The sequence below is a fragment of the Filicampus tigris genome, chromosome 2 (assembly GCF_054856515.1).
Source record: "Filicampus tigris isolate MCC_2025a chromosome 2, RoL_Ftig_1.0, whole genome shotgun sequence".
NCBI lineage: Eukaryota > Metazoa > Chordata > Actinopteri > Syngnathiformes > Syngnathidae > Filicampus > Filicampus tigris.
Genome location: NC_141218.1, coordinates 16,510,456 through 16,537,182, shown reverse-complemented (window position 1 = coordinate 16,537,182; position 26,727 = coordinate 16,510,456). Strand labels below are relative to the sequence as shown.

General features: G+C 40.6%; 1 protein-coding gene across 1 annotated transcript; it reads left to right on the top strand.

The window, feature by feature from the left end:
- The first annotated feature begins 310 nt into the window (after positions 1 to 310).
- mtnr1c (melatonin receptor 1C) lies at positions 311 to 26,289 on the top strand. Its single transcript, XM_086023667.1, has 2 exons — positions 311 to 960; positions 21,437 to 26,289. Exons 1-2 carry the CDS (start codon positions 768 to 770, stop codon positions 22,300 to 22,302), a joined length of 1,059 nt encoding a protein of 352 aa, XP_085879793.1. The 5' UTR covers positions 311 to 767; the 3' UTR covers positions 22,303 to 26,289.
- The last annotated feature ends 438 nt before the right edge of the window (positions 26,290 to 26,727 follow it).

Below are 26,727 nucleotides of genomic sequence, written 5' to 3'. Positions count from 1 at the left end.
TTGTGTATTTACTTTGTATCTAATCCTTTAATCCACTTAGTTTGAATACATTCATTATCCCCCTACGCCCCCCTCCCCCCACCCACATTTTGGCAGCTGTAAAAATCTCTTGTGGACACACGAAGGCGCCATTTGTTCGTTCCATGCTGTGGAGATCAATAATCTCGTTATGTCTTTAAACCACATACTTACATCGCCTCTTGATCTGCAGGATCTCATCCGATGGGAGGAGGGAGGGGGGGGGGCGCTCCGTGGGCCTGTCAGGACGCACGCAGCGATACACACGCGCACACTTGTTATGAACGGCGCTCACGAGTCATCTGCCTTGGAGAGCGTGAACACAAGTGCAGTCTTTATATAGATGGCAGAAAAAGCCAACACGGGACTCGGGCTCAGTGTGCATGAGTGATGAGGCTCGATCGCATCCTTCCATTACGCACCGGGGGTCTCACATGGCCCCTCTAAGCAGTACTCCTCTGCATGGTACCGTGGACTGGAGGACCTTCGGTGACACGCGAGGAGCACACGGACCCCTCTGTAGTATCTACCACTTCGCCTGCCAACTTATTTCCCTGAATGGCGTCAAATCGTCACTATTGCTGCTGTTCCAACACCACACACGTCGGAGCGTGCTTTTGGATTCGGAGCAGCAGGAAGTTCCACACTCCCTCCGGTTAAGTCTTTTTTTTTGTTTTTGCTTGTTTTTTAAAGCCCCACTCAAAAGCGGGAGCAACACTTCCACCATGGTCGCCGTGCCCTGAGGGGAGATGGATTTAGAGGGGAGGGAGCTGAACGGCTCCACTTGTTTGTCCCGGAATGAGAGCTGCACGGGACTGAGCCCCTCGGCCGGACTGTCCACTGCGCTGGCCAGCGTGCTGATCTTTACCATCGTGGTCGACATCCTGGGCAACGTTCTCGTCATCCTGTCCGTGTACAGAAATAAAAAGCTTAGGAATGCAGGTGAGGGCGTTGAAACAAACCTTAAGTGGTGAGTTCATGCAAAAGAAAAAAAAAAAACAACAATTGACAAAAACACTAAACATTTTTATTTTCAGTATCTGTCTGAATTCCAGAAATTACATTCTCTTTCCCCGATATTGTTTTATTTGTTTGTGTGTAACGGATGCCAGCCAGCTCTGCCACCATTGCACATGCATTACATAATCCATACACAATCCACACACATATAACATTCAGAATCTCCTTGGTCCAGTTTGTGTGTTTCTTTCCAGGCCTTGACCCACAAAATTATTATTTGTAGACTCAAATCCAAAAGATGTCAAGGTGGTTATGACCGTGCATTCCGGGTCCTTATTATTAGCAGGAATAATTTGTGAGGGGCCGTAATGTGGCCTACTGGTTAGTACGTCTGCCTCAGAGTTTTGAGGTTTTGGGTTTGAGTCTCACGTGAATCTATCAGCATGATCTACCCGTGCTTGCTTGGGTTTTTCTCCAGGTGCTATGCCTTCCTCCCACATTCTAAAAGTATGCATGTTGGGTTCAAAGAAGACTGAATTGTCCAGAGGTGTGAACATGATTTTCAATGTGTTTGTCTATATATGTCCTGTGACTGGCTGGCTTCTCGCCCAAAGTCAGCTGGGAGAGGCTGCAGCTCACCTGCGAGGATAAGCGCTATTGAAAATTGAAAGGATGCTGACCCACTTTGAACTATTTACAGCATTTTAGCCATTTTTGGCAGACATTATCGACACTTATTTTTGTTATGTGTGCCTCTAAACTCTCAGCCTGACACTACAGTTTGCTTAATGTTCCCCTTTTTTGTACTCTCCCATCATTTAAAGTGTTTTGGTTGTGATGTTTTTTTTCTGTGCCATTGGACTTTGGCCGTTTGTCGGGTGGCATGCATGCCCTCGGTGAGGAACGAATTCCAGAGGACATGTAGAAAAGGGCGAAAGACAGCACTAAAAATTGGACAGATAGAATTAAAGTAAAGTAAGATGAGGAATAAACTACAGTAAATGAGACAGGAGTTTTGAACCACTCCTCCTGTATGTACAGTGTGTTAAACACCAACGAACAAACTAACAGCTGTTAGAAAACTGCAGTTGTTTGTTTACATATAAACTTGAGCTCCGGGATTGCGAGATTACAATTTGCTCTCTAATCAATGAACAACTTGACACAACATAACAACAAGAGGTAATAAAACTCTGAACCTCCTGTGTGTCAAACGCCAATGTGAAGATAATTGCAATGATTGGAAAATAATATTTATCTCTTATTCACTTATTCATTTGCTTTCTGTTGTTTTTTATATAAGTATGTTTTATTCACTTATCATAAATGTGTCTGCAGTTGATTGGATACATAATAAAAATGGAAATATAATGATGACTTGTTATAATACCTTTGCGACCGTGTCCCACTCCGTAAGGACTTTGCTTGGGGACTGGAGGACCACGGGTTTGAATAACACTGTGGACTCTAACGTGAACCTTGGGACTCGTTACTGTAGGGATCGTACTCTAGATGCCTTACGTGCGCAGACGAAAGCACAATATTATACACTGAAGTCGGCTATCTAATATTAGGCCCGATTCAGATACATATTGTGATGTACATATAGCAGCCAATCCTTCGCTTGACAGGCTGTTATCTATAGTGAGACCCTCTAGGTGTGACGGAGTTTCCGCAGCCTTGCCTGTCTTCTGTCACATCTCTCCATAAATAATAACACCCCCTTCCCTCCATTTGGTTTTATCCTTGGTCCACCATCCCTGATAAATCACATCCTTCCCTGTATGAGGACCTGTAGTGGCTCACGAGCTGCCAAGGTGAGAGACTGTTGCATCGCTTAACACGACATCATATCATGCTGTCATACACTTGAGGGGTCCCAGGAGCAGCGTGAAGGTGAGCAAGATGTTTATTAAAGTCACTTTGAGGCTATTTTTCTTTCTTCGGAGAAATGGCAGTCCTACAAATGACCCTCTGTCAATTTCAGTCTCAACTGGCCACAAAGTCCTGCCATTCATGGTGGCTTTTAGGATATTAGTTGTTCTCTAGAGTAGTGACAGTAAGTTTTCATCCTGCTATTGATGGTCAAAGTAGAATGACGATGTGGAACAAAGAAAAACCTTTCGTTTCCATTGACGTGTATTATAAAAGCAAAACGTCTATCTGAAGCTGTGATTTATGAAGCAGAACAGAACACTTAGCCTGGTTCACACAGAGCGATACAGTTCGGTTCAGGTCGTTTTTATTATTTTACTTTTATGGTGTCAGTTAACCCAGATTTTGTGTGCTTTTGTCATGGGTGTATTAGGTGCTAGCAATTTCTAAATCTGCTAGATAAATAGTAAACTCAACAAAAAGGAGGCAAAATAAAGAAAAGACAAAATCTGAGGATATCCAATTAGCTTTGTTAAAGTGGAAGTCAACCAAAACGTATTTTTTTCAGTAATATGTTCTATGCAGGCCCACTAGTTGAAACAAGGCGATATGATTAATATGAAATATGAGTTATGCAGCAAAATCCACCTGTTTTAGCCATCTCAGGGTGCGGCCATTTTTCACTTTCTGTTGACTGAAAATTACTTCACAGACACTCAGGGCTCAGATAATGATCAATCAGGGCTCACCTGGTTTCTGAAGCTGAGCTATGATTGGTTGTTTTCATTTTAAGTCGACAGGATAGACAAAATGGCCGCCCCCAGAGATGGCTAAAAACGGGTGGATTTTGTTGCTTAACTCATTCCATGAACACAATATTAATCAGAATGCTGTGTTTCAAGTAGTGGGCCGGCATAAAACATATCCTTTAAAAGAACATGCTTGGGTTGACTTCCGCTATAAGGAAAAGTTTGGTGGTATTCCACTTCATTCTTGGTGGCAAATGCAATGGATTCTCTTTTGACCAATCAAAGTTGTCTAGTGGTGATTGGCTGGTTGCTAGTCCAGGGTGGCATCCGTCTTTTGTCCGACCGGATTACCAAAGCTTGCAATCTCCATCTCTTGCTGGACTGATGTGATTTTGCCTTCGGTGATGGCAAGCCTGATTTTTCCGGAATACGTTTCTTGGCATTAGCAGAGAATATTTTACATTGGCACAAAGTGTATTTCCATTCTACATTTGTATGTACGTATCATCAATGTCTATGTCTGGGATACTGAAATTGTAATTTAGCGACCTCACACTCTAAAAACAGTTGGGTCAAAAATAACTATTGGGTTAAATTTGACCCAACTGTTGTGTTAAAAAAGGACCGACCCAGACTTGGGTTATTCAGTTTTGACCCAACTTTTAGGGTTAAACTAACACAACAAATTGGGTTATTCCATTTTGACCCAAAATTAAGGGTTAAATGAACACAAGAAATTGGGTCAAAACAATGCAAGTAATTGGGTTATTCCACTATTTCATTTATTTATTTATTCATTTTATTTATAATGCTAAGGATACCTCCCCTTCCCCCAAAATGTATTAAGAACAACAAGAGAAAGTTAAAATCAGTAGACAAAAAAAAAAGGGCTCAACCAAGGGCAGAAGGGGATTTTAGTACAACCTACTAATTGGCCCTCATGCATGTACCATGGTCACGAGGCAGTTAATTTTCCTCTTAGCCTACTTGGTGGTCATTGTTTGTTGTGCGGTCCTCAGTCATGGTTTCATAAAGTAGAATGCATACGTGTCCAGAATTTTGTTCAGCACATTCATGGTGGAAGAACAAATCTAAATGAAAAAGTAGTGTTTAGAATTGTACTTTTGAAATTGTATTTTTAGACATGAATTGAATGAATAAGACCCCAACGGCAGTCTGCAAAGTGGTGTCAGTAACAATCACTCTGATTGGCTGTCAGCCATGAAATGCAAATCAGTCCATTAGATAGATGAATTTGTAAAATGGTATCCAATTTATTTCAGTTCTTTAAACCAAGCATTGCTTCCTTGCGGTCATCACCAGACAACTGCCTCACTCTTTCTCACGGGCTGTGATGAGTTGTGGGTCCATCTTGAAAAGTGCGTTGACATATATTGACCTCTTGAGGAGAGTTGCGCTCAACAGTTTTCAATCTCCAAGCAAGGTAATCAGAACCACTCTGGTAATCATAGAAATGTTCCCGTGGATTACAGTAAACACATAAAGTTAATATGAAACATTATTTGGAGAACGCACAGTTCTTGTGAAGTGTCACATCCTACAATCATCCTGCATTAGACTAATGCCTTCTTTTTTTTTTTTTACGATTCCAGCACTCGTGCTGTCCAACACAACACATACGCTCAGTTACAAGGCAACTCGTTTTCAAAAGATTACAATGTGTGAAGTACTTACCAAAACAGTGTGATAAATGAAGAAATCCAAATGTCAAAAGTGTCGTTGACTTGACCACGATGCTGCTGCGTGTGTAGACATATGAACAGTATGTCGGTGGCTGTCATGGCCGGCAGTCATACTTAATTAAAGTGTACATCTGGCACCTCTGTATGGGCCTGAAAGGTTGATTTTTGACCCAACATAAAACATTACTGGCATATAACCCAATATATATAGTTAACTTGAACCAACAATTGGGTTAATTTATAAGAAATAACGCAGAATTTTGATCCAACACAAACAATCCAAAAATTGGGTTAATGAAATAACCCAACTGTTTTTAGAGGGCACGTTTGCTAGAAAATGAGATTGAATGTAAACAAACAACTGCACTTTTCTAACAGATGATATTTTGTTTGTTGGTGGTGAGAAAAATTCATACTGAAGGAACGGTTTAATGCTCCTGTCCAATTAAGTCCTCTCCCTTGTTTCACTTGACCTTATTTTAATACTGGCTCTCATCGAAGTATTCTTCGTCAATTGGATGTCAGCTATCTCCACGTTGCGATCGAAGTTCCACACGGTGGTAACATTGTAGACAACGGCAAAAATCTAATAATCTCCACTCAATAAAATATCACAGCCAAAACACTCCCACACATGATGCCAAATGTGGGGAGGATAAAGTAATGGAGTTGTTGAAAACAGCCTGCCACTCAATGCACACACAAGTGCCGCCAAAGAATGTCACAGCCAAAAACACTGAAAACAGTCCAAAATGGGATAGCACTGTGCACAATGAACATTAAATGACAAGAAGGGGTGTAAAAGTACAAATGTACCCCCAAATGTATGTTTCTTAAAAGTAGGTCGAAATTCATCCATTTTCTTTGGGGTTAGGGTTAAGCCTGGTTCACGCGGCAGGATTTTAAAATTGTTGGACGACTTCCAAACTCTGAGAGACCCAAACGTGACTAGAAAAAAATCCCGCGCATATTACAGTTTTGAACGTACCGTGTGTGGTGTGCAGCCACACGGCAAGATCAACACATCACACACGAATCGATTAATTCACGGATATTCTCATGTCAGACAGAAAATATCGCAAAACACTTCAAGATACAACGAGACTTCGGAGTAAACAAATGTGGCGGTGTGAGAGGCAGGACGGTGGCACTAGTTTGCAAATTATTTTGAGGGGAAAATAGTGACACAAAAAGAAAAGACGTTGGGCTCTGTTGCGCCAAGAATGTTTTCATTTTGGATTCCCACCGCGCTGCTTCGCCACCCCCTCACCTCGCTTTCTGATCGGCTGCACGTCAATGTCACCTGGCTCAACTGCATGTTTGCCTTTGGGGCACACCACACACGGTGTGATTATCTGATAAGATTATCCTTTGAGCATTACGAGATTCAGCCCCAACTTACAATTGTAGGAGGGGAGATTCGGGGCTAAAATTGGGCCGATTATCCTGCCGTGTGAACCAGGCTTTAGGGTTAGTGACACTTCGTATGCCAAAAAAAATCATACTACTTGTGGTTGGGGCATGCCTCCAACTTGGAGCATAAATTGTTGGGTTTGCCACAACAAATTTGGCTGGTGCAGTCCTAATTAAGCCTTGCTGCATGAACTGATGACTTGGATGACAGGCAAAACATCTTCTAAGACAAACAGAGCAGTCCAAACTCTAAAAACAGTTGGGTTAAAAATAACACAATTTGGGGTCAAAAAATGGACCGGTCCACAACTTGGCTCAATTTGACCCAACTTCCTTGGTTGTTTTTGCAGAAAACAACCCCAAAATGGGTAGTTTTGTACAAAACAACCCAAATAACAATGCAAGAAAGTGGGTAAATGCATGTAAACGTTGTCAATGTCCTTCGAATGAAATTACCTGGATGAATGAAGATATCCACAAGCATGTTAGGGTTAGAGGGTTGGAGTTATGGTAAGGGTCACGGTTAGGCTGTTTGCCCTCATTAGTCTTACTGGTGGGCTGGAGCCGATCCAAAGTGGCCCCTGAATCTTGAGTCCCATCCAACCACAGGGCCTATAAACAGAAAGTGATTCCCACTGACATTTACACTGTTGAACAATTTAGAACCTTCAATTAACTATTGTAAGTTATAGCACTAGGAAGAAACATACAAAGCAGGGGGAGGACAAGCAATTTGCAAACAAAGTTGTTACATTCATATTCTTGGATATAGTTGTTACTATTATGCTGCTTTTCATGTAAAGGTTCTGTACTAGGCTATTTGTACCATACCCTCTCAGTGAAGGTTGTAAAGTCTTGCGGGAAAGCCGATGACCAAGAATCGGTGGTCGCACGGTGATGCTAATGCGGAGGTATGTTGGGTCAGAGAGTGCTTGGAATAATGGGCTATTACACTTTCAAACGCATTACATAACAAGATATGCTCCTGCATTCACGTGCCAAAAGCTAGTTGGCAAGAAGCCTCGCACCAAGTAGAACAATTTGATTATCGATTTTGCAAAAATCACACAGTTGGCTGGTCTCAGACAAGAGCGCCGTGGATAAAAAGCCCCGTTGAGAACTCGTGCGTGCATGCGAGTGGGCTGTGAGCATGCCGGTCATTGCAATGGCCACTGGACACCAAAACAAGTAGGACTGACTGATGAGAGCAGTCCTGCGGTAGTTTACAGTTTTCTCATTTAGTCGCCATGTGGGAGAGTCTCAATAAATAAACAGATAGGTAGAGACACGGCGCAATAAATGGGTAACTATACACATCCACAAGGAGAATTCAGTCCTGCCCTCTGCCCTTTCATTCCTTTCCTTCTCGTAAGTGAATGTAATTCGTTGCGCTGTCAGTGTCTCAACAATCTCTGCCCTGTTTTTAAGAACCTATTTATAGCGTCGGCTTTTTCATATGAATGTTTAATTGTACAGATTCCTTTAAAGGAAAGCAAAGTCCTGGAACAAAGCTGTACAAGTTCTCGTTGGTGTTTAGTTCATCTCCTCTTGAGAGGTGGTGTTGTTGTACAGCAGTCACAGTACAATGAAAATTGTGAAACTGAAAGGCATGTTTTTGGAATATGGAAGGAAGATATCAGGAGAAAACACCATCGCGAGGAGAACATGCAAAATTTCTACTCGAGGGGTGTCAAACTTAATTGAACAGGGGGCCAAAACCCAAAGCACACTTTAGGTCACGAGCCGAATACGATAAACATTTTGGGATTTGTAGTATGGGTGTCACAAGCAATTTACACTATTAAGAAAAGCTATTGAGGCGCATCATGGAATCAAATGACTGATCTGTCATGCCTCTTTAAAGTTTCATTTGGCACAGGCATGGTGCATTATTGCTATTTCCAGATGCAGTGAATCTGGAGCTTTGAGTTAAAATGTGAGTGCAGTTGATGACACTCTGGTCTCTGGCAACATTTGGGAAGTGCTTCATAAGTCAAAGTCTAATAAAATGTAATTTTCTCTTCAAATAGCATGGATTCATCAGTTGACAGTCTTTTGTTTGTTGTACAGGCCAGACATTTGCCATTTTTCAAAACACTTCAGCCCGCAGGCCAGGAGTTTGACACATCATTTTTCATGCATATGTAAACACACTTGAAACTGCAAGCTAGTCTGTATTTGCCAACCAACCAGCAATTGCTGCAACCATGTTGATCAAAACTCCTTAAAGTCCACAACGATTTGATAAAAAGCATTGTGAGATGTTTCTAAAAAAATTGAGTCCAACCATTTTTGACCATTGGGCTACGCTGGCACATTTTCTGAGTAAATATTTGTCCCAATATGTTTCCTGTCATACATTTGTATTAATACAGAACAATTTTGAGAAAATTAGATTTATTATACTGTACAGAAATGTTTTGGTTTTACAGGTTAAGCTTACATATGCTAAAATAAAGGCAAATGAAGCAATAATTAATATGAGGGATAGTTTATCTACTTCACTTAGTTGACTTAAGCTGACATGGAAGTAAAACAAAACATTTGTGTTCCCTCGCAAAGATAGCGAGATAACGCAAAGTTTTTTCGCGAGGGAAGGCATTTCGTTTTAAATGCATGTTATGCACTTCTGGGTCATTTTGGCAGCTAGTCTAGCCTCTAATGCGCGGCTGTTTGAGAGACGACAGTCGGAGACGGCAAAGAATCATGGAGGAGGATTTGGGACACTCCTTGCAGTCAAGAGATGTCCTCTTTTGTTTAGCACTCCCTTCAGATGTCTTTCGCTTATTTGGAAACCGTGCTTAATATCAAGAACTGATTTTGTCTTTGTATTTAAAGCAAATTTTAAAGTAATTCAATTAAACTCGCCCACGGGTGAAAACGCTCCCTTTGTTGCTTTAGTTCAGGGGTCACCAACTCCGGTCCTCGGGGGCACCTGTCCTGCAGGCTTTCAATCTCTCCCTGCTGTAACACTGTCAACTGACAAATCCCGTTTTGCTTGCTCTGTATCAGATGAGGTCGGTGCTGCAGCACATAATAAATAATCAGCCGTCGGTAATGTTGGTCAGGTTACACCCTTTCCGTTTAAATAAATAAATAAATATCCAAGCGCGGATGCCACATTCGCTGCCGAAGAGGCCGGTACTGACGCGCTCGCTGGACTTTTTTTTTTTTTCCGATGACGACTTATTAGGGTCACCTAATGAGGAAAAAAAAAGAATAGACAGATTTACATCCATAGGCAAGCCATCTGGCGTCGCACTCAATAGCAAGTGGTTGATGCAAGGGGTGGGCCAGTCAACAACTTGACGTCACATCCATTCCTAACATGGCGCCATGCATTAAAAATAACCAAAGGTTTTATGTTGGCAAATACAAGACTAGACACAAAATGGGAACATCAGGTATTTAGCAAACTTTACAATAATGCTCCATTTACCCATGAACCCCTCAATATGAGCTGTTGGAGGTACACTTTAAGCACTGAACTTATCTACCCACTATATGAATAAATAAATAAATAAAATACAGGTACCTATTTACAGTCTATCAAAAGTAAAGCCAGAGCGAAAAGGACATTTTCCAAACTTGCACCCTTTGCAACTTGAAAATGTAATTTTACTACAGTAACATATCAATTTAAATTAGATTCATTGTTTAGCCCTAACTTGTATTATTCAGATCCTCAGGCCTTCTAAAGTGCTTCAATGTTAGAGGATCTCCAGAATGTTGATAGAGGGCACATGACACTGGCACAGCCAACACCGTGTTAACATTACAATGTCCCAGTGGGGTTAAACAAACTAAAAATACACTCACAAAAAGTGCACAGAGAGGAGCAGAGTGAACAGATGGTGGAAAGAATGACTTGTGTTTGAACCTCTACGTCAGGCACCGTCCTTCGTGTCAAAATTTGGGGAGGGACTTTTATTTTTAAGTCATACAATGCAGCTCACGCTGTTGTCATGAATAAAGCCTCAGAACCGGGATGTCCTTGAGGGTTTGTGGAGTGAGGGGGTTAATTGAGTCATTGGACTGACTGAGTCAAACCAGGCCAGACATAAAATTGACAGGACGGCTCCTGGGGGAATATCACTTAAGACGCCACAGTACATGTGTCATCATTTCCACGCAGCTAAATAAAAGATGACATTTTATTTATTTCTAATGGGATGAGCATGGAAGAGGCTAGAATAATAAGATTAAATCACACCAGAAAAGATTATCACAATGACATTACGCTGCATTCTCTTTCCGTGCACATATTGTAAGTGTAGGGTGGATAACATTTACATGAACTGAGTTAACACAATACTGTAATAACTTTACTCTAAAGAGACCCAAAATTCCCTTTGTGGTATTTACATGAGTTGGACCCATGGCTACATTCCGTCACTGTCATTTTCTCATTTTCTGCAAAACTGAAAGTCTAACTCCCATAAAAATGAAGCTACAGTCAATTATAAATCTTTTTTTAATGTGAAATGTCAAAGTGCAACCACATTTTCCCCATAGTAAATAATGTGAATAGAAGATTTACGTCGCCATCAGAAAACCTTTATTAACTGCACAGACCATCATTTAAGTATTTGGACACCTGTGTCAAACCCACATAAAAAACGAGTGTACAGTCTTCTTTTAACACCCCATGTAAGGTATTACAAGAAAAAGGGAAACACTACAAATATTCCACTCACTGAAATGACTGAGGACTTCACCAGTTTGAATCCTGTAGTTTTGTGCAACTTTAGAAGTATATTCAAATATAACCTTAGTACGCAGGATCCTCGGCAGAGATGGGTACTTTACCGTCCTCTGTCTGCGACTTGGGTATCCTTCCATCCTCGTCCCTCCATCTTTATTGATAAAATAACGTCCTCTGACCCCAACCGTCCTCGTCCTTTTAAAGCGCTTCAGTCCTTAAATGGCGTCGGTCCGCTCCTGGGACGCACGCTGCTGGGAAGCACATGAAAAGCGTTGTGCGAGCAATAAATGAAGGCGTCTCCGTGGTATTGCAGAAGAGAACAGTGGTCTTGCTTTTTAAAAGAACCAAACACAACACATTAAGTCGGTAATATACTTCCGAATATACTTCCGTCCTTACTTAGTCCATCCTTTTTAAAAGACTTCTCGTCCACCGTCCGTCTGTTCACAAAATGAACGTCCGTCCAGGACATACAGACGCTGACCGTTCCGCCCCTGTGACGGAATGCCCATCTCCGGTCCTCAGTTCACAGTTGGGTCGTAACATTCTACGGCTGCAACATAACCCAAATACTAACCTACACTAGCACAGTAGTAAAGTCATAGTAAATATTTGTATGAGTCTAAGACTTTTCACTGATGGCGTAGTGCTACATTTTCCCGGATCATGTGCAAAAAGCGTTGGGTTCAGTTCCCACTCACTGACACTGTGAATGTGAGATTGAACGTTGTCAAACTCTATGGGCTCTATTTTCATAGACAGCGCATATGCTGCCTGAGGACACACCCCCAGCATGGTAATAATTGTTTTTCACAAGAACGATGGGTGTGGAAGTCAGTCACCTGGTGCCCACCCCACAGTGGTGATCTGTAATTGCCCTGGCCAACTTTACATCATCCGCCCATGGAGGTCTGCCTGCAGTTGCTTCCAAAAGTACTTCGATCTCCTGCATAGAATCCAGCCATGTAGACCATGCACCTCTTCTGCGTTGACTTTAAAGAGAATGCGAGGATTCAATTCCATTCCAAGAAGCAAGTTGGCTGTGTTCACACCCACAACGGCGCACACAACCCTTTTGCACATCTGCGATAATAGCAAAATAAATTTAACTCTACCAATGCGCACATTCAGATAGTGCTTTGTACTAGACTTGCACTAGGCAGGAAAATACTGTATGTGTTCTGTGACTGACTGCTGAGCACTTCAGGTTGCAGTCCGCCGTTCTCCCAAAGTCAGCTGATATAGGCTCGGCTCCAGCTCCCGTGACCCTGAAAACTTAAGCAGCATAGAAACAGTAGTACAGTAGTAACACTTTTTGTGCCATATGACAACATTTATTAACAACTTATCAACATCTCTGTTGGTCATAAAAACTGAAGTCCCCCCCGCCTTTAATCAGTATTTCTTCTACTGGGCTAATGTAGTACGTAGAAGTACACCGTTTTTTTTTATCAGTTCCCAAAAGATTACATGTTGTTTGCTACAAAAGTAAACAAAAGGTAATTTGTGATGCAGTGGACTTTTGTGGGATACATTCATAGTCAGTGTGGTCTGGATGGAGGCAACAGTAAGGTGTTGCTGGCATTCAGTCACATTAAAGGAATGCTTTACACTCTTAGGTGTGAGGTGAGACTGAAGGACAAATATAAAACCAGAGAAATTGGGGAAAATGTGCAGCCATGCAAGTTGTCTCACATTATGTTTCCCTTTTGGGTGTAAGCTGTGTCTTTGTTTTTGTTGTGTCTGTGTTTTGGATAGTTTGCATGGATGACACAATGTGTTATAAATATGCCAACATATGGAATCTATTTTTATGTCGGCACGTAAGCTTGTAGGCTGGAATGGAGGGAATGAGTCACGTTATATTTCTGAAAGTGCCGCAGTCCTTTTGTACACTGCTGACAAATATATCATGCAGACATAAGGCTCACTATTGTATTTTTTTCTAATATATATTCAAAAATATTTCTCTATGTCTGACGAATAATAAAGCTCATGTGGCGGATGAGGATCATGCAATGTTTAAAAGCTTTATAAGAATAAAAATACGAAAGGGTAAAATCCAAAGCTAGGAGCACACTCAACATGTAAACATGATATTTTGCTACAATGAATGAACAGAGGCAGGAGACGATGTACACACTGATTCAAGAAACCGGTGGTAAGGACACAAGGGAATGTAAGAAGCTATTTAAAAAAAAAAAAAAAAATCCAATTGTCACCTTTTGGATTTAATTATTCCAGCATTTTCAAAGATGTTCCTGGCAGTGGGACCAACCCTATTGTACATTAGAAATGATCCACATAGTAGCAAATTAAATGAATTAACAATCCAATTTCTTTGCTTTCTGCAATCTGAGCGGCATGTATGTAAATGTGCCTTTTCTTCTCATGTTACCTAACTTGTTTTGGTTTCATTTTTTTATTGGTGAGTTTCCAATGGCTAAAAAAAGGTACGAGAGTGTAAGGTGATATTTTAGTCAAGCTGGATGTCAAAGTGAGTGGTGACTCTCACTGATGGAGCAGATTCATCATCACTGTAATATTTGTAACATTTAAGAATACATGGCCTGGAATGACAAAAGGACACATGCTAACATTACCGTAGTTTACCCTGTTTGGTATGCCATAGACCCTTCCTCAGACCTTTGCCTTAAAATGGAAGTCAGCTCAAAAATGTTCTTTGCAATAATATGTTCAATTCATGGGCACTAGTCTAAACACGGCATTCTGGTTAAAATTGTGCTTGTGGAATATGAATTAAGCAGTAAAATCCACCTGATTTTAGCCGTCTCAGTTGGTGGCCATTTTGCCACTTGTGGACTTAAAATGACATCAGAGTTGCTCAGAGCTCAGGTAATGACCAATCACGGCTTAGCTTGCAAACATAATGTGACTAAACACTGAAAACAGGTATCTGCAGTGGAAAAGAAAAGAAAAGAAGAAAACAAGAATGTCGACGCTTATGTTTAAGCGCTTCAGACGGTCCCTTATGCAGGCTACCGCTCTTGACTTGTGAACAAATATGTCCATAGTTTACAGAGAACTCATACCACACTACACAATGCCGCACAAAAATCTCGCAGATTCACTTTGAAAAGTTTACCCGCCAACACCGACGTATTCCTCGACTGCACATGCTAACATAATTTTCACAAAGGCCGTGATAGGCTGTTGCATATGAGACGGGCCATCAATCTGCCACATCACACCATTTTTCTTTCTCTTCCGTTTTTTGAGATCTTGAATGCCTTAATGATAAACAACTCAACATTAATATTTTGCAACACAAAAATAACTACTATGAAATAAAAAGGTTTACTTTTGTAGGTCCGTGCCTCAAATGGTGGGGCACAAGCATCTTGGTGGATGGGCACTGCCCTTGTTGGCCCACCCGTGGGGACGGTGTGGCGATGGACACTGCAGTATTGTATTCCCCAATAACCACTTTGCTACAGAGGTCTGTTTTCTTTCTGCTGTCCAAGGCTAAGAAATTATGACATTATTTGAATGTTTTCCTGCACTGTATAACAATGAAGAGGCAGCACAGTATTTGAGTGGTGAGCAACTGTGCATGACAGTTCTGAGGTTCTGGGTTCCATTCTTTTCTCCAGTCTTCCCGAGTGAGCTTTTAATGTTTTCGCCATAATTGTGTCGGTACTTCAATTCATCCATATTGTATACATCTATATGGTGACAAATATCGCCTGATTTTTTTTTAGATCGCCGGTGTTCGACTCTGCATTGTGTATAATGATTCACAATGCTCCCATGGAGATCAATTGTTAAAGGGGTGTAGTAAAGACCCCAAATTATAGAGGACAGTGTCACAATTTTGAGTGAAGTAGGGGTGCACTCTAGAATTAATGTTCCCCATATTGACATTGAAGGCTGCATTAGATCAGAACATGTCAGGTTATTTAGCCTTGCTCAGATTTTGTGCAGTTATAAAGCAAGAAATAATACAATCATAAAACAAGATATTTACAAGATCTTTTGTATTTGTAAATCAATTGTAATATGAGAGGCACAATCTGTTGCTGTGACAATGTCGACACTATTTCCATTTACTAGTCATTGTGTCACAGATGAAACTGTTGTTTGCATGTTGAATGACAGTCTTTTCAAGAATAGTGATGGAAATCACGTAGAAATAAATTGCCGCTATCCTCCCAGGATGAGTTACCTCATCCTCTTGACTATAAGGAGGAGCGACGGTTGAGCTATCCAGAGTTCAGGTTGTAGCCCAGGCCGCCCGGACAGTGCAGACGCTAACACCGTGCTGCAGCACGTCAACCAGAATTCAAACCCATGCACAATGACAAACGCGCGCAGCAAGTTGAGCGTCACAAACACTAACTGACAGCTTTGCCCAGTGAGCTGACAAATCCACATATTTTTATTTTAACAAGGCTTAGCGAAGGCCCCGGCTGTTTTTCTGATGCTCTACTAATACCTGAAAAAGGCTCACCGGCGGGAAAATAGTAATGCTAAAAGCGTAAAGCATTAAAAGAGACAAATATTTTCAATATATTTTTGTAGGGACGAATGAGGCTTATTATTATCAGAGGTTGCAAATCCAGGTCCAGAAAGTAAAACCCCATAGCCACAGATGCTTTTCAAGGTAAACAAGCTCGTTTACCTGCGTAGCCTGGGTTTGCCACCTCTGATTATCATGATTATAATTATTAACATCATCACTTACATACAGAATTAACAAAATCATTCAGTTATCTTTTTTAAATTCATTATTACATAGCATTTGAATGATAAAAAGCATTTGTACTCTTTTAAACAACCCTTGCTGACATATTTCCAAGGCTCGTATGGTGTGTGGTAGGGATAGACCAATATTCTGATGATTTGATGGATACCGGCATCTGCATTTTTTAAAATATCTGATGGCCGATAATAAATAAATTTGAAACTGCATCAAAATTTAAACAAAAATATGTGAACGTTTATTATTTCAGTCATTTTGAAATTTTGGAGGACTTTATTTATGGTGGAAAACTAGATGGAGCTATTGTTTCAGTTTTCATTTAGATTTTTAAGACATTCTGACAACCCTGAACTTTTTGTTAGAAATGTATAACATAGATGTATATAATTAGAATAATAATAAAAATTTGTCCAAATTTCAAAGTAATAATATATATATTTTTAAATCAACATTATGCAAATCTGAAAAATTGTTAAATTAACATATGCTTTAAGAAATTTCAACAAAATTAAGAGTATTATTTTTCTAAAATTCGATGCCAATATTTTCCTTTTTACTGAAAATGAACATCGGCTATAAATATCGGTTTTCGGCCTCCTTGACTACTAATAATCGGTATTGGCACTGAGAAAAACATCGAACTATCTCTAATCATCAATCCATTTTTCCAACAAAACCTTAAAGCAAAAATCATGTGCAAAATAGTAACAATACTACCAACAAGCTCTTGAAAAGAATCAGGATCAGATTCACCTTTTTTGGCCAAGTACTTAAAACACATAAGGAATGTGGCTCCGGTAGTATGCACACTAGTACTGCAGTAACAAGTAACAAATACGATAAACAAAAGATATGACATAAGTATAGAAAGTCTTTTACATAATGTAAAGGTACCATTGTGCAGTAGTACCACCTAATGACAGCCGTGTAACAATGTGGCGAGTCATAGGAGCGGAGATAAAGTGATCCGTGGTGCGGTACTTACATTACGATGACGATTGTGCAGATGATACAGATAATGTTTACGTGACCAGAAGCAGTACATGTAATGCAACTTTGGATGTGCAACTACGCAGAAAGTCCTTGAACGCTTGGAAGTGTCTAGTGCTGTAGAATATTGATCATCGACAGTTGTTCAAGTATGTACTGTACAGAGCTGAAGCGACAATAATCCGTATGGTAATACTTTCCCACAGGAGTGTGCAATAATTGCCAAACATTTGCAAAATTCAGTCAACTGTTTAGGGAGTTAATGGCGAGAGGGAAGAAGCCGTTTGAATGTCTGCTCGTTTTGCTGTACATGGTTCGATAGCGCCTACCTGAGGGGAGGAGCTAAAAGAGGTAGTGCATACCTTTCTACTTGTACGGGTTTCCCCGTATTTTATACGTTTTTTGATCATTTCAAATTGTGTACGCCGTACAACAATCTTTGTACGGGAAAAAAAACCGTTTTTTGTTGGACCGATCTCGCCTTGCCCATTTCGGCTCTAATTCGGAGCGTCCGTTAGCGATTCCGACTGCAAACTTCGGCCGACTTTCACGAGCAAAGTCGCCCTGAGTGTTGCATTTATGAACTCAGACATCTCATTACTCACAATCCCTAAACAGCAACACCTAAGAAAAGAGATAACATACCTTGGTCATTAGAATATAATAATTTAGAGTGCTAAAAATGTATGTTCATCCTAATTAAAGTTTTTTCCATTCCATTCCATTTTTGCACACCACATTTTGACTGTGCAGATCAAATGATGCGCTTGTGCCAAACGATTGCGTATTGTGTTTGTGCATGGCTGCAGCACCACACTAGCACACAGAGACAAGCATGGTAGCGATTTTAAAAAATCGAATCGAATCAAAAATCATGAACTGAAAATCGAATCGAATCAAAAATCATGAACTGAAAATTGAATCGAATCGGGACTTGAGTGAATCGTTACATCCCTAGCAAACTAGAAAAAAATGTTAGCAAACCTGCCTTCAAAAACTGCAGAGGTACGATGAGACGTGAAACTTGAAAACATTTTTCAAGATTACTCTGACGAGTGGTTAATGAGTGCATCTTGTCTTCCTGTATCTTCAATAACTTGTTTTTTCTCTTCTTAAGACTAATTCTGAGGAGTTGCACTGCAGTGCCGGGCAATTTGTTCTCGAATTAACTTTCACCAATTTAGGCAGTTCAGATAATGGATGGATGGATGGATGGATGGATGGATGGATGGATGGATGGATGAATGGATGGATGGATGAATGGATGGATGGGATAAGCATTGCGTGCATTGAGTTTGAGTCGCACTTTGTTGGACGTGATGGGGGCCAGCTATGGAGTTACTGCGCCTTCAAAATTTGAAAAGATCATCAATTCGTAAAAATCTTTCTTGCCATAAATATCACTGTATGAAACGTTACTTTTCATTAACAACTAATATTTGCTCAGCTCATCTAAAAATAGCTGGAAATGTATTTGGAAATATTAATAATATCGTAACTTAAATTTACATAACACATCTTTCAAGAGACTTAACAACACATTTTGGGTCTGATTGCTGGTTTAGCACAGAGATATTCAATGTAAAAAAAAAAAAATGCAAGAAAAAGTACATACTGTACTTTTCCTGATACTTACACAACGTAGCTGGTGCCCCACCATTGTTTTGCACTCATGAAAATGTGTTTTAAATCAGATCGCACTGCAATTAATCATGTTTTCCAATTCCTTTTGTCTGACTTAGTAATGTTTCATTAACATTTACTGTAGATTTGGGAACATTTAATTGATTTGATAATTGATTGAGATTATTTAAAAAGCATGTGGACAGTGAATACATTAACCAAACAAACTCTTCGTGTGTGTGTGTGGGTGTGTGCGTGTGTGTCTACAGTAATTTTATGAAAGTACTGTAGATTGAATTGGGACTTGGGATACGTAATCTGACACGTTACAATTTGATTTATATTTTATCTTCCTGGCCCAGTAACAGCTGCACTGTAACAACATCAGACGTCATTTTTTATGATTCATGCCCTCTGAGATGATCCAGTGTCACGCAACGTCCATCTTTGACCTCTGGAGGACAGGATAATAATACGCACTACAACACTAAAATCACAATCCATGTTTGTGCGCTAGTGTGTGTGTGTCTCTGTCTTCCACGCAATTTCCTCACAAATAGATATGAACAAACAAGACCAAAAATCTAGATTATGAAGGACTGCCCTTAATCTGCAATTCTTGGATGTGTGTGTTGTACGTGTAGCGAAATGCACAAGTTCCATTTCTGGTATTGTTTATATGATTGTGTACATATACACACACTTACGCCACTGAATTAGGTATAGCTGCATGAGCAAGTAGAATCCAATTCAAAAGCTGCATCAAAAATTGTCCTTTACATACGGAATAAATTTGTTTTTAATCAACACTGCAAGAGATTATTAACAATCCGTTACAGCCTGCTTGCATTGGGGCCAAGTGTGGCCACCATGATCCAGCACTTTAACCTGCGTTGAATAAGGCTTGTTGTTTGTGAGACAGTGTTAATTTTACCAGACATTTTAAAATGTAGTCTCAGATTTAGTCGGTTGTTAGTTTTTATCCCATTTAATCAACTTCATCCTGTGTTTATTTAGTTTTAAATTTTAGTCGACTATAAATTGAGAATTTTAGTCTTTATTTCAGTCCCAGAAAACATAATTTTATTCATCTAGTTTTAGTCAACGCAGACGATCGCGGGAGATCTGAAATAAGTGACGGCAGTGACACAGATGACGCACTTGTGGACCTTACCCATAGGTGGAACAAGTCGTACGTCTTATATGGTTAAGATATATGTTTGTAGACAATGTCGATATAGACGGCTTTGTAACAGAATAGAGGATGGTAAAAACTAGTGCTTTAGCCCAGTTCTTATTTAATGAACTACATTTTCGCCTCGTCTTTATTAATCAACGAAAACGCATACGGATTTAGTCCCACTTATTGTTTATTAATGGAGGTTTTAGTCTTGTCGAGTCTAGTTTTCGTATGTTGAAAATTGTGCGTTGACAAAAATATTTTCGTCTGGTTTTCGTCACCGAAATTAACACTAGCGGCAGATGACACACAGAGAACATGTTTACTCCACCCAGGAAGGTCAGAGTCGATATTCGAACTGTGAGGCAGATGTTCTATCCTATACTTTGCCGCAGTGCCCATAAATTCAAATGATCTGAAATGAATCCTAGCAACTGTCCCTCTTTCTTCTTTAAGTTCTAGACACAATCGTGTCTTCTCACATTAATTCGGTCGGTTCATATCAGAGCAGAGAAGGAAACACTTTCATCAGGATAAGCAATTTGCGATCCTAATCAAAAACCTGACTTGGTCTTTAAACTGTTATCTTGCCCTTCATTTAACTTTATACAATATGAAGACAGTGTCCTCTGAGGATGTGGTTTTTATGAATTGAAAATACCCAATTACATTCTTGTGACAACATGTGCTTCTCACAAGGTGGGCCTTGCATGTAAGGTTCATCCACAACAACTTAATTCAGGAAATTTATTTTTCTGCAATCATGAAATGTTTTGAGGGATTAGAAATACAATTTTTATCAATACAATGTTTTGTTAAAACGACCCATCAAGCCTTGTGTATGTGGGAAACAATGTTAATAAATGTCCGTGAACGTTCCCAGTATATTTTGTTAGTTGAATCCAAGACAGGTTTTTTTCTGGATATAAGAAATCTTGTGATGGACCAGGGCTACCATCTTTTTTTTTTTTTTTTTTTTTTTTGTAACCAAAGCTTTGTTAAAAACAAGGCTGAGAGAGTCCAACCACTTTTTCATAGGATTTATGCTCAGACGAACATGACTGCCCAAGACATTTTCGGATTATGTTAGGACTAAAGCCTTTAGTAAAAAGTGAAGACACATACTGCATTGAAAAAGCAGAACTACCAATGATTTGAAGTCTCAGATGTTGCTCTTATGAAAACATTACAAGGTGGCACTTGTTCACAGGCTGAAAATCCCCAGGGGATCAGGTCTGTTCTTCAGCATTTCCCGTAGTTTATTTGAGGTTACATGAAAGACGTTTTTTGTTGTCTGAATTAAGGAAGCATGCTATCAATCCAGGAAACAATCGTTTGGGCTAATTCTTGGGCAAAACAAGTCTCAGAGGGCATAACAGACGCGCTTGTATAAGAGGAAGTCACATTTGGACTTCCAGCGTCACAATTTGCGGGAATCAGGCACTGTTCGCTGTGGTTATTTTTGTTATGTTATTTAAGCATCCTCTGTTTCTCCAGGCAACATCTTTGTGGTGAGTCTTTCGGTTGCGGACCTGGTGGTGGCATTGTACCCCTACCCTCTGGTCCTGACAGCCATCTTCCACGACGACTGGACCATGGGAGACCTGCACTGCCAGGCGAGTGGCTTCATCATGGGCATCAGCGTCATCGGCTCCATCTTCAACATCACGGCTATTGCCATCAACCGCTACTGCTACATCTGCCACAGCCTGCAATACGACCGCCTGTTTAGCCTGAGGAACACCTGCTGCTACCTGGGCCTGACCTGGGCTTTCACGGCCATCGCCACGGTGCCCAACTTCTTTGTGGGTTCGCTGCAGTACGATCCTCGCATCTACTCCTGCACTTTCGCTCAGACTGTTAGCTCATACTACACCATCTCAGTGGTGGTCATCCACTTCCTGATTCCGCTGTCGGTGGTGTCCTACTGCTACTTGAGGATATGGGTCCGAGTGATCCAAGTGAAACACCGGGTGAAACCAGAGCTGAGGGCCAAACTAAAACCAAGCGACGTGAGGAACTTCCTGACTATGTTTATGGTGTTTGTGCTGTTTGCAGTTTGCTGGGCACCGTTGAACCTCATAGGCTTGGCGGTGGCAATAAACCCGGCAAAAGTTGCGCCCAACATACCCCAATGGCTCTTTGTCACCAGCTACTTCATGGCGTACTTCAACAGCTGCCTCAACGCCATCATATACGGACTACTCAACCAAAACTTTCGAAAAGAATACAAGACAATTCTTCTCGCTCTGTGTGTCCCTCGTTTGCTCCTGGTGGAAACTTCCAGATGTGCCACAGAGGGCCTAAAGAGTAAACCCTCCGCTGTTGTGACAAACAATAACGTAGCAGAGATAAATGTGTAGTAGAAATTGTGTTCCGAGGAACATCAGGAAACTTGTGTTGAAGCAGTGCCTTTAGACATGGCATGTATCATTTCGAAAGATGGGCATTCCATCCCATGGTCGGAACGGTCCGTCCGTCCGTCACAGACAGACGCCCATTTGGGGGACGTATGGCGGAGGACGAGAGGTTTTTTAAAAAGGACAGACAACGCAAGGAAATGGGTTTTCGTCCGTCCCTGTAATCGTCCCTGACCAGGTCAAATACCGACTGATGCGTTGTGTTGGATTCTTTTAAAAAGAAAGACCACTGTTCTCTTCTGCGATACCACTGAGCCGCCTTTAGTAACTGCCTCACAACACTAGAGAGTCCTTATTTTTCTCTTTCATGTGCTTTCCCTGCAGTAATATAGTACTCACAGGCATAGTCTGCCCTTAATTTTGTTTTGTTAACTAACTGTTAACATTTAGTACATACAGTACCTTATCCCTTTGCATGCAGTAAAGTATGACTTGATCTGGGACATCTCTACAGCATAAAAAATACGGAAGTGCTTTAAAAGGTCGAGGACTGACGGGGTTTTGAATGATTGTTTTTATGAATATGGACGAAGGGACAATGACGGAAGGGTGATCAGGTCACGGACGGAGGACGGACCGACAAAGTAGTGTAAAGTGCCCGTCTCTGATCATTTCTAAGTAGTCCCGCCATCCATTTTCTATGGCACTTATCCCATTCACGGTCACAACAGGCGAGCAAAAAAACCCTGGACTGTTGATCAGTTACTAACAGGGCGTTTGTGATCAGAACACTGAGTGGGAATCATTCAATACCTTTGCAGTATGTGAACCACTACATTACCAGTGGTGCATTTATGTTACAATTTGCAGATTCCAACTCCTTTTGCCAGTCTTCAACACAAAAAATTCATCAGCTGCGCTGGCAGATCGCCCAAAGTCTGGACAACAATGTCAGTTTTTGTGTTTTTTAAACCCATCCCAGCATCTCGAGATCATGTGAGCCACTGACTCAGCATCTGCTGCATCTCTCAGTCAGATCTATTTATGAGCATGTCAATAAATACAAAAAAATAGTGTGTGTTTTATGTTTAGATGCACAGTTAGTGATAAGTAAGGGGTGCTTCTCTTAAGTGGAATGCTTTATCCATCCAATGTGGGATTCATTCAACACTTAGCTCAGATGCCAAAGATTACACACATACTTGGAATGTAGTGGCCTAGAATATTAAACATGGGATGTGGAAATACTGAATGTAATACTGCTGTAATATTGCATCATCTATGCACATACTGTAAGTGTCAAATACAAGCCATTTTTTCCACTGAGAATGTGGACTTCAATAATAATAACTTTGATACTGTTGGACTGCTGTGACTCCAATCCACTAAAAAGTGTAGTTCTTTAAATGTTCTAATTCAATTATTGCATGGCAAAAAGGAAATTCCTCAGGGTTTTGCTTCAGGCACACTAACCAAAGTAAAGAGCAGATGCTAAAACAAAGCACATATTTATGTTGATTAAAAGTCAGGCACAGCGGCATGATATGCATCAGGGAGCCAGTGGTGTGATTGCGTGATGCATATCTGCATAACTTTCCAACAATCTTATCTGCGGTTCACCTCACAGTAAGGCCCAAAGATGTCTTGAAATATTACCCAAACGACTCATTTCCATTTTGCTATTTAATATTTTTTTAACATCAGGTCCATTTTCAGGTTTTTCTTCAACTAAGCTTGAATAAGATGTGACTAAAATCAAACTGGGGATGTTTGTAGATGCATAGGATAATGCCGACGGGACTCAAACTTTGTTTTGGGTACAGATGCTGTCACATCGCAGAGCAGAAAAATGGCCCAAAACCTGTGCTTACAAACGTTCAGCGTCTCTGATGTGGAAAAGAAATATGCGACATGCCAGTGCAAGGACAGCCACAGATGAGTGGTTAAAGTAGCTCCGGGGAAGATGACGGCCTCGGCTGTACCACACCAAAGAGTCACAGATTAATGGCAGGGGTCATCCTTCCTCTTATTACCCGTTACTCCTCTTATCAATCCAACTTGACAAATTTCTCCCGCTCCACCTTGCACCCACCAGGGTGTGTTAGATTAGGCCTCCTTGGTACATAGGTAGATAGGTGACTTGAGCTTGGCTGTTGTGTTGACATGCTGTGACCTTTTTCCTGGCTCTGCGTTTTCCGATCCATCTGTACCCTTGCACACTTACCAGTTGAAACCAATTAAGACCTTGGAGTCACACACAGAAAGATACCAACAAATTGTTTAAGCTGGGCAGAGTGTGGGTGGAGGCATTCAAGACATTATACCTGTAAGGGTAGGAACTATTTTGGATAGACTAGCCCTTCTTCCGCATCTGGCAGAAAAGGGCTCCACAGCAGTGTTTTGATCTTTCTGGCATCCATTAACCCTTTCATGCACAGTGGTCACTACAGTGGGCAACTATTTAAAAGTTGCTTTTGCCTATATTAATTAATCTAAATTTTTAAAAAAACATTTTAACCCTTTCATGCATTAATTATGATTTGATGTAATTATTTAAAATATAAATATATTTTTTAGATTACTAAATATAGGCGAAAGCAACTTTTAAATCTTCACTGTCGTGACCACTGTGCATGAAAGGTTTACATGGCTTCTGGTAGTTACTGTTTGAATAATATTGTGAACAAAGATGAAAGGACTGGGATAAGTTCACTCAGAACCTTTCAGGTGGAACTCAATTCGTTCTGGTATGTTGGTTGACAGCACTAAAACATTTTTTCCCATAGGAACAAATGAAAAACTAAATTGACTGTTCATGGGTCAAACTTCCACTGTAAAGTCTGTATGAATTGCAGAGCTATGGTTTTGATTGATTGATTGATTGATTGAAAATTGAGAAATAGATGGATTCGGGTTTTAAATTAGATAATGACATTCTTAATGGTGACACAAGTATGACAATAAAAGTGAACACAAAAATAAACTATAAACAATCAGCTACATTAGAAGTTGCATAAAAAAAACCTCTAGGTCTCTATTTTCATAGACAGGTGCACATGGTGGTGTTTTGTGACGGGTCAAGTCTAGCTTTCCGTGTTCGGGAATTTGGCAGAGCACGCAGCACCTTTCTCAGCGTTCCAGCAGACCGCAGGGGTTTTCTATTTCATGGCCCCATAGTGTGTCTGAAAATTTGGTGACAGAAAGTAAACTAGATGTTAGACCAGGTAAACGCAGGTCTAAGTTGTGGCGCAGGTGGTGTAACATGATTTTGGTGAAAGCTGGCAGACGAGTGGTGGAGGTCATTGTATTTCATTCATAAATATAACAGCAACATACATCAAACTCTCTGAATCGTTGTAGGAATAAAGTTATTGAACACATTGTTTTGATCGTCATCGTTATAATGTTTTAAAACACCCCTACGGGGTTTTACACAGCTCTTGCACTGAATTTAAAGGGAATGAGTGGAGCCGCTATCAATGGCCTGGAAACAAGTTGGCTGCGTTTACTGCCACAACGGCACAAACACCCCTTTCTAACTGCACCCGTCAACGAAAACTGCAACCATGCACACAGTTGGACGGCACTTTGCGCTAGGATGGCGCTAGGCACAAAAATAGGGCCCTAAATTTCACACAAGCGCACAAAAAATGCTCACAATTCAATGTAAAATTTGAAAGCAGTAATAGCTTTGATAAGCGGCGATATGTAAATCACCTTCCCACTCAGTCATGAAAAAGCCAAAGAAAAAGCAAAACATGCAAAGTTAAAGCTTTGATGCTAGATGAACTGAGAATTTTTTTTGTGGACTTCTGAATGTACATTCTTTGGAGTGTTGGAATTTTGGTCAGGTATTAAAAACCAATAAATAATTTGGCTCAGCACAGTGTTGTAAGTAAATTTTTTTGTGTGTTTATTGTCCAAATTTGTGAAAAATACCAAAATAATTTGACTGCACCATAGCACTTTTTGGTTTCTATTTGGCAGAAACTTGTCAGAATAAGAAAAACACAAAACTTGCAACTTCTCAAACAAAGCTTGTTTTATTGTTTGAATAAAGAACACAAACACTTCATTGTTGTTTGTTCCCTTCCTCTTTGCTCATCTTGGATGCATGCCACATTCAGACATGTTATGCTTATAACGTGCCTCCCAGTTTTCGTAGCCATAGGTCAAGATTACTGGGGCAGAGCTCCAATAAACCACTATAGGGGGCGCTACAGAACCATTTTTTTTTGTACTCGTGTATGGTGACTTTAAAATAGCCAATTTTCCAGGTTCTTTCAGGACCTCTGAAGCCTCGCCACATTTAAAGGACCCGCATTTAATCCAGCTGCGGTGAGGTTTGAACGCCACGGTCAGTCTTTTGTTTCAAATATCGCCCAGCGGGGGGGTGGGGTTGAGCATTGGGATGCACAATTGCATAGA

Excerpts from the sequence above, each read along its gene's own strand:
- mtnr1c (XM_086023667.1), top strand. The coding sequence starts at position 768 with ATGGATTTAGAGGGGAGGGAGCTGAACGGCTCCACTTGTTTGTCCCGG. Across the intron at positions 961-21,436 it reads TAAAAAGCTTAGGAATGCAG|GCAACATCTTTGTGGTGAGT; the intron begins GTGAGGGCGTTG and ends CTGTTTCTCCAG.